Source organism: Gymnogyps californianus, chromosome 18 (genome assembly GCF_018139145.2).
Source record: "Gymnogyps californianus isolate 813 chromosome 18, ASM1813914v2, whole genome shotgun sequence".
Lineage (NCBI taxonomy): Eukaryota > Metazoa > Chordata > Aves > Accipitriformes > Cathartidae > Gymnogyps > Gymnogyps californianus.
Window position 1 is genome coordinate 7116416 of NC_059488.1, and position 8893 is coordinate 7125308.

Here is an 8893-nt window from a genome sequence, read left to right on the forward strand (position 1 = left end):
CCCGTGTTTGTCTGTTAGCAAGGTTTTTCAAACCCAGTTACCTCCCCTTAGACTCCATGTCTGAAAAGAGGGGTTCCCTGTTTGGGTGGTTCACCGGGGCCCTTCGGCACAGCGGGCTGGTCAGAGCCAGGCAGCAGCACCTTTCCACGTCCTTTTGATCTGGCTCTGAAAAGTCAGGAGAGAAAAAAGATGCACAGAATAAAGACTGTGTCATCACCTCTTTTGAATCAAAGACTTTGCTGTTGTCTTCAATGAGATTTAAATTAGAGACTTGACTTTAAACTTTTCTTCCTGTTAATTGTTTGCATTCTGTGATTCAGCTGCTGTTGGTTTTGCTGCCTCCTGCTATGAAATGACCTGTGAGTTTCTGTCCTCAGGGGGTTCTGGCTGCTCCCTCCCTCATTTCTGGTTGTCCATCCTTATTTTCTGTTTTCAGACTACCTTCAGCCTTCCCAGCAAATCTTGAGGGAGGGACTTATCCAGGTAGTAAGCAGCCTCTAAAATGAGATACTGCCTTGATCAATGAAGATGCTAAAGACTAAAAAAGGATGAGAAGAAAACAAGGGCAGATGACAGTGAGTGGTGTGCCCGTGGTCCCGCAGTCGCTCAGTGATGGTTTAGGGTTATAACCCAGCTCACCCAATTTCTGATCCCCTCGACAAGTCCCTGGTGAAATCTGTCGGTCCTGGCGGAGGGGACTGCTCGCTCATGGGCCATGGGAACAAGGTTCATCGGAAACCTTGTCTTCCTGTGACGGTGACTGCATTGGGCTGCTTCTAAATGAGCCTGAAGAAGATGAAAAGAGGAGCGGGAGGATGCTGTCGGCAAGTATAAATGCAATTGATGGCCTGCACTTGGCAAGGCTCAGGCTACTTTTCAGCAAAGTGGTGGTGTCCGGTGAATGTACACGCAGAGCTACAAGGGGTTCCTGGTTGGTTTGTGACAACGACCCTGGCAAAGATCAGTGTCCGGGCTGCTCTTTGTGTACATCTCTACCGTAAAGACGTGAATACGGTGAATAGCTGTGGGCTGAGGGAAGATGGAGAAGCTTCACCTGCTCCTGAATACAATCATTCCCGGTGATCTCCATCTCTGCTTGCTTAGGGACCAGGCCAGGGTGTCGTGGGAAGGCAGAGGCCGATTGACCTGGCTGGGGAAAGCCCCGGGATCTGCAGTGTTGGGAGTGAAAGAGAGGGGATTAAAGGCTAAATTTAGCTGAGTACAGTAGGAGTTGATTTAACAGATCAATGCATTTAACAGTTTGATTGCTCCAATTTTCAAGGCTATTGAGCTTGAAAGTGAGAGTGCTCTGGGGGAAAAATAGCTGTGTTTGTGTTTTTGTTTTGGTTTTCATGTCTTTGAAATTACAATGTTCACTCTTGTAAGTTTTCCTTTAATGTCACCCTGCCTTTTGTTGAGAACTTGCTTGTCACAAGATGTGGTCAGTGTTTTACGCTCACCCTTTTTCTTAAAAAAAAAAAAAAAAGTTATGAAAGATAGGCCGGTGTGGCAGCCTGTCTTGTAGAGATGCTGCTGGACCAGTGGCACTGTGAGCTGTGCGGGAGTGCTGCCTGCCCCCAGGGATGATCGGGGCCAACTGACAGCCTCTTCCTTGTTTGACGTTAATCCTTTCACGATTGAAAAGAGAGGAAAATATACCTAGGCTCTGTGTCACCTCTGAAGAGAGTGTTCACACGTGCATCTAAAAGTGGGCTGGCAGCAGAGTGGGATGGGCTCAGGAGCTGCTCCTGGTCCGAGGGTGAGCCCTGGCCTGGGCGGGATGCCGGGAATGATGCTTCTGGATCAGCCTGCTTCTCCGGTCAGTCCTGATGCCTTGGCAGTGGTGTTGGTGCCCCTAAAGCCATGGAGTTAGGGACAGCCCTGCAAGTCATTTGACAGTTTAGGCTGGGCTCAAAACTGTCCTCCCTGGGAGTGGAGTGCTGCTCAGTGTTTTTTCAACGGTAGATCCAGCTCAGCAGAAAGTTTACCTGCAAACCAGGCTACGCTGAACTGTTTTCCCAGCAATCGCCCCCCTGTTGAAGGTTATGTGTTTGCCCTAACATCCAGTCTGCTGATAAAGGTCCTACCTGTGCTCCCAAAGCCGCAGTGCTGAATGACCCAGTTATGATGCATTAGCCTCTTCATGAGTCCCTTGGACGCAATTAAATTGGGCTCTTTTTCTACAGAGGATCCACTTGGGTTTCTGAGATTTGCTGCTCCCGTTGTGTGTGTTTGTAGTGCTGCAGGTCTGCTCGGCACGGAGGAAAGATGAGGAGCAGCCTACGGGAATGGAGCAGATGAGCGGAGACGGGGCCGGGGCAAGGAGGGGGTTGTACCCTGGTCAGGGAAGGATAACGGGGCGTTTTCTAGAGGGTGCCAGCAGTGGTGATGTTGGCAGCAAGCGTCTGCATCGGTCCTTGCTGGCTGGGTCCACTGGCCATGTGTAGAAGAATCCAATGCCTATTTGATGCCGTCCCTTTGCGGGCTGGCTTGCATGGCAGGCGGTGGTGCCGGTGCTCCAGGCAAGTTGTCCTGCCTTGGCTACACTCCGCTCTGCCACCTGCACGGCCGTGCCGCAGTGAATCCAGCTCCTTACGGTTCGGGTGTGCGGGTGGGTTCTGAGCTCTCCAGCTCTCAAAGGTGTTGGGGGTCTGGGTGTCCCCCTGGGAGCTGCCCCACAAAGGGACCCGGGAGGGGAGGAATTGGGAGGGGGCGTAGGTTCCCATGGGAGCCGGACGAGAAACACCATGTCCAGCATGCAGGGATGGGCTTTCCAGCCTCCCGGGGGTTGTTCCTGGTGTGTTCCCCCCTTCTTCCTCCCCGACAACACCCCCAGACTCCAGGCAGTTATTTTCCATTCACTTTTACCTCCTCCTCCCCGCCAGCCTCAATCACCAAGGAGCAATAACGAAGAACCTGGAGCGCTGCCTGTTCCCAAGCGCATCAGCCATCCTAATGCATGCCAAGGGGTGCTCGGGGGGTGCCGCGGCCCCTCGTCTGCCCCACGTCGCAGCCGGCCAGGAGCCCCTTTCTTCACGGTGGGTGAGGAGGGTGATGGCATCACCCCCACAGCACGGAGCTGCCCATCAGGAGCCCTCCGGGTGCACGGGCTGAGCCCGGTCCTATCCCACCCGCCAGGTAAGTGCTGTGGGAAGTGCTGGCTTTTACTTTTAAATAAGTTATACAGAGGGTTATTGCGCTTCAATCAAAGCCTCGTTATACGTGGGGTTTTATCATGCTGTTCTGACCCTGTTCCTCTCCTGGACTTGAGAGCAGGAGCCCAGGCATCCTCCCCGGCCCCAGCATCGCTCAGCAGGTTTCCTTTCCCTTTCCACAGCAGACGGTGCCACTTTTCCCTGCAACAATCCATCACAGCAAAGCCAGGGATTTACCGGCCCTCACTAACCCAGCGTTGCTCCAAAACTCTTTCCCCTTCCTCCCTCCCATCCCTCCCCCCAACTCCAGCGCAGGATAAAATTGATCAGTGCATATTTATTGATGGTTTGAACACTCAAAAGAAAGGAAAAAAAAAAAAGAGATGTTGCCATAGAAACATCGATAAAGCTCCCGTCTCCGCTGCGTGATGCGAGCGCTGCGCCTGCGTCCCCCGAACCAGTGGCCTTTGGTGGGGTGGGAGTCAAGAGGGATCGGAGGTGGGTTTGGGGGTGCCCAGGGTGGGGGGGCTGCATGGGCTCACCCACCCTGAGTGCCACCGGGTTTGTTGGTCACTGCTGTGGTCCCTGTGGTGTGAGATGGTTACCGCAGCAGGGATGCAGGGGAAGGAAAACGCCCTTCCTCTCCTTTGCCCTCGCAGCCGGCGCCGTCCTCGTGCGAGGGCCAAATCCTGGCATCATCTGTATCCCTGCAAATCCAGAGTCCCTCCTGTTCTGCACCCGTGGGGCTGTGACCCACGCGTAGCTCTCCGGAGGAGCATGCTCCTGTGCGTCCATCACTCCTCCCTAGACCTGGCTGCCCCACGACTGGTGTTTTCCTGCGGGTTCCAGCTTGCCTCCATTCAGCCTTCGCTTACACACCGCTCCTGCTGCGAGAACAACTCACATCAGCCCCGGCAGCGCTGTATTAAGTGGTCTGTCTGCTTGATGGATATTACAATGCACCTCTTGGAGCCTGATTTTTTATTTTTTTTTCCCCCAACTAAGTCCTGCCACGGTCTTTGATTTTGAGGGTGCAATTTAGTGCTTGCAAATCATTGCCCTGCTTCATTTTTGTGCCTGCAATGAAATATTAGCAGTCGTTAGGTGTCTAACTTGCCGTTAGTGCCTGCAAGCCAGGTAGTTAGACCTCTGATTGCTAATATCTCTGCCTGCAGTGGCAGGCACAAAAGCAAATGTCGTCGTTGGCATTGGCAGAGCTAAATCTGCCCAAAGGAGAAGGCAGTCGCTGAAGAGTGGGGCTTGTCCTTCGCAGCCGTGGCTGTGCTGGCTTTTGGGGCTAGCAATTCCCCAAGCTGCACCATTGGCAGCGGAGGGGACTGGAGAGCAGGAAGACACCGAGCACCCGCTGGTGGCCCCGGGTAGGTGCAGGGGTCCTTGTTTCAGCCCCTCTGCACCCAAGTTTCTGCAGCGGCTACAGCTGGGAATAGGTGGCGATGAGGCCGGGAGGGGGTTAGGAAGGGCCAGGCTTTCAGGCAAGTGCTGGGGTGATGTGACAAGGACGCTGAAGGTCGGTCATCACCATCTCACCCTGGTGAGGACTCTGACAGCACCCGAGGTCGGGTCTCGGGGTTGGGGTGTGAGCGGGGCGGTGGGACTGCAGCAGGACTGGTGATGCCAGGGCAGGTTTCCGTGTTCACGCCAGGGATTTCTAAGGACAAGATTTTCTCGAACCCTGCTGCTCCGTCCTGGTTTGCACGCAGGAGCCGGCTCTTGTAAGTGGCATCTTGACACTAAGCAGAATTTGCTGCCGGAGGGAGTTCTCCTTAATAGGCAGGAGAGCAGCAACTCTGCGACTCCGCGGAGAGCTCTGAGGGACCTGTTCCTCCCCGACAGCCCTGCCCTGCCTGGCAGCTACAGGCAGTCCCCGGGGGCCTGTCACCACCAGGACTATCCCACTGTAACCCTTCAGCCCCCCTGCCTCCAGCCTTGATGCCTGGCCCTGCCGGCTCTGCCTGTCCTGGTGTGGCATCCCTGCTCTCTGCCGCGCTGGAGACCCAGGGCAGGGCCCTTTCCCTGTGCCCCAGCAAAGGCCACGTGTGACCCGGGAAGGGACGCGGTGGCTTCTTTTTAAGGCGCCCTCCTCTTCTTCCGTTGCACCAGCTGGGAACGAGGACATGAGATCCGGAGCAGGGCTGCAAGTGGAGCAAACGCGGTGTCCCCCCTCCCCAAGGCAATCCCAGCAGCAAAAGCCCCCAATACCCTTTTGTCCAAGCAAACCTAGGTGAGATGGAAGGGAAGGACGGGACGAGACAACCCGCAGGAGGTGGGGGGTCGAGTCCGGGCCCTCATCTCCCAAAGCGGAAGGTGAAGCCCCCTTTTTTCCTGTTGTAGCCGTTGAGCTCCTCGGCCAGGTTCCCCAGTGTGCCGCTGCGCTTCTCCCCTCCCGCCGGCAGCAGCTCGGAGCCCCCCTGCCTGCCCAGCCGCTGCCCGGCCCCCTCCTTGCCGTAGCCCCGCAGCTCCCGGGCAATGCCCAGCAGCGTGCTCAGCTCCTCGCTTCGCCTCCGCTTTGCTCCTGCCCTCCAGCCGGCACCCGAGTCCTCAGCCGCCGCTTGCCAGCTGGGCTTGAGCGGGGTCCCTTCCCTGGGGTCTCCCGGCTCCTGCTGCTCGCTGGGAGGGAAGCAGGCCCCCAGGCTCAGGAGGAAAAGGCAGGACAGCGAGTAGGGTGCTCTCATCTGGGGGAAGCACAGGAAGGGAAAGACATGTCGGTAAACCACAGAGCATCCTCGGGCAGCGGCTAAAGCAGCAGCAAGGGCTGCCCTCGGCTAGCACGCGTTCCCCATCCCTGCTGCAGCACCCACAAACCAGCCCTGCCACCCCTACACCCTGCGAGAAAACCCCTCCAGCACCCACCGCTCCTCCTGCAGCCTCCACGCCAGCACCCGGCTGCGGTGGAGGTGCTGGGGGGGGAGTTCTGAGCTCTCTCTGCCTCTCCCCTGCCTCCTTCAGACCTGCTCCCCTTCATCTTTAGCAACTCCATGCTCACAAATTACAGCCTTGCAGCTACTCCCCTGGTTCACAGCGAAGAGCCGGGCTCTGCTTGCATGGGGCTGGCTGAGTGGGCTATTAGCCAGGCAGGCTGATGGGCTCTGGAGCCGCCTGCTCCTCTTAGAGGCACTGCGGGGAGGACTTCAGTGCATTCACCTGAGCCGCCCTTATCTTCCCAATTCGCAGGTCCTACCTGCAGTGCCTGGCTAATGCGAGCGCGGAGGAAGGTGCTCGACATCCCTCTGCTTTATGGGGCTCGGAGGTGCCCCGCCGGCAGCAGGGTCTGCTGAGCAGAGCGGGAGGGAGCGCGGTCCTGGGCTGCGCGCAGCAATGCCGCAGGCACCCCGGGGTGACCTTGAGCGCGGGCAGGGCTGCTCTGTCTCCCCTTCCTCCTCCCGCAAAGGCTCAGAAAGGGGAAATGGATTTTTTTTTATCGTTATTGTTTTTTTCCTGGAGATGTTGCCTTAAAAGTCACTGCAGGGGATGGGGGCCAGGGTATGTGCCCTGTGCTTGCAGGGTGGGGGGCTGCTGTGGGTGCTCCTTGGTCCTGCACCGGACCCAGCTGAGCCCAAGCCCCTGCCTGCCCTCCCCAGCAACCCCCCTGCCCGTGAGCTTCGCTTTGGGGTGCTCCCTGCCTCATTCGCACCTTGCTGCTGTTCTGCGCTCTCCCCTTTTGCACCCAGTTGCCCATCGTGGAGGCAAATCACTGGGTGCAGCCAGGGCGGGGTGCACCTTCCCAGCACCAGCAATGGGTGCTGCTGAGTCCCGTTCCGGGGGCTGGGGGTGCTGGTGGGTGCCCTGCCCGGCCCTGCCTCTTGCCCCCAGCTGCCTCCCACCAGCCTTTGCCTCCTCAGTGGCTGTGCTGCCTGTCGAGGCAGGGTGCAAAGCAGGCACGCGAGGGAAGACAGACAGACAGACAGATGGCTGCCAGCCACTCACCTCTCCGCCTTGGGCGATGCCCCAGTGCCGCCTGCCCTGGCCCTGCTCCGTGCTGCCCTGAGCCCGTGCCCAGACTGAGCTGGCCAGCCCACTTCACCCGCCGTTAAATACCCACCGGCGCTAATTGCTGTGTCACCCCTTGAGCGCGTGGCCAGCTCGCCGGGCTGTGGCTGCACAGAGCAGAGGCTGGGATCCTGGCGGGGAGGGGGCCGGAGAGGGGGCCGGGGGGGCTGGCTGAGCCGCCACAATGGGAGCGCGGCACCACCGCTGATTAACGCGCCTCCTTCGTTTGCTGCCTCATTTGGAGGAGAGACTGGGTGCACGCCGTGCTGGAGCTGGCCTTGAGTCACCGGCAGCTGGTGGGGACGCTGGCGGCAGGGAGGGTCTTGTCCTGGGGAACGAGTGTCCCCCACCCCCTTGGCTGGTGCATACTTGTGTGCGGCTGTTGGGGGTCCCAGATGTGTGTGCAAGCGTGGTGGGTGCGCAGGCACCGGCGGAGACCCCTGTACCCCCAAACCCGCTCGGGGACTGGCCCTGCATGCACAAGCCTGAGTGCTTCCCCCATCCTTGGCCAGTGCACGCAGCCACTGGTGCTAAAGCGTGGTCCCCAACGCCTGGCACTCAGCTGTCCCCTCCTGGGTCCATCCTGACCTGGGGCAGAGCATGGCGTGGGGTGGGCAGCACCCCGCTGCTCAGCAGGAAGGGGCCGGGAGCATCACTCGGCGCTCTGCCCATCAGTGCAGGCAGGGGGGAGCGGGTCCCCTCGGCACCGAGACCTGCCACCACCCTCTGTCCCAGCCCCAGGGCCACCCCGAGGTCCCGTGGTGCCTGGGTTTGGGCTGCAGCCCTGGGAAGCCTTCGCTGCCCCATCCCTGCCCCACCGGGTCTCCCCAGCCCTCCCTGGCAGTTTTGCAGAGCGGTTTGGGCCGATGGGCCGGTTCCCGGGGATGCCATGCCGTGAGCCCGGCGTGGGGAAGGAGCCATCACCCACAGCACGGCGGGAGCTGTGGTAATCCACTGCCGCTCCCTTTGCCGTCACCGCGGCAGGTTCCGTGGGCACGGCTGCCGACACGCCAGCTAACGATGAGTTCCTTTTATTAAGGAGTTCAGAAAGTCCACATGTACAGCGTTGGACACCACTCACACACGACCTAGACTTCACGGCACTGCTACACACCACGACCCGGCCCAGGGCTTCGCCAGGAAGGTACGTGGCCAGGTCCCAGTCCCCCCTCTCCGGGGAGGTGTCACCACGGATGGGTTTAGCCTAATCCGGGGCTGCGGAGCGACGCATGCGCTCTCGGGAATAATCCTGGGAAATCCTGTGTCTCGGCGTGGATTAAATACCTCTCGTGCAAGTCAAAACAAAGTCATTAGGGAGTCCTGGGTGACACAGGCAGTTACACAAGGGTGTGCTACCGACGAACTGCACATACAATGTCCCCTCCCTGGCATGGAAAAACACCAGTGGAGGGGTCCAGGGAGGGGACGAGCCTTCCCGCCTGGGGCACGTGGCTCCGTGTGCCTTCTTGTCCTGAAGGCAAGCACTAGAAAACCCAGCTACAGCTAATCCACTGAAAAAAATTAATAAAAATAAAGATCGGCGTTGTGATCCCAGCCTGTGCGGGACCCTTTCCAGAGGGGTCCGGCGGGGCGCAGGAAGCCCCTCGGAAGCTGCCAGGTGCTCCTGCTCTTGTGCTGGCTGGGAAATGCCACCGCCGAGCTCCCCCAAATCCCGTCGTTTGAGAAAGCCAGCCTGGGCGGCTGCTCTGGGCAGGGACGGAGCGGGTAGA

General features: G+C 58.8%; 1 protein-coding gene across 1 annotated transcript; it reads right to left on the reverse strand.

Annotated features, from left to right (window-relative positions):
* Positions 1–5461: 5461 nt before the first annotated feature.
* On the reverse strand, positions 5462–5897 carry QRFP (pyroglutamylated RFamide peptide). The gene has a single exon (XM_050908133.1). It carries the CDS (start codon positions 5846–5848, stop codon positions 5462–5464), a length of 387 nt encoding a protein of 128 aa, XP_050764090.1. The 5' UTR covers positions 5849–5897.
* Positions 5898–8893: the final 2996 nt, after the last annotated feature.

Excerpts from the sequence above, each read along its gene's own strand:
- QRFP (XM_050908133.1), bottom strand. The coding sequence starts at position 5,848 with ATGAGAGCACCCTACTCGCTGTCCTGCCTTTTCCTCCTGAGCCTGGGG.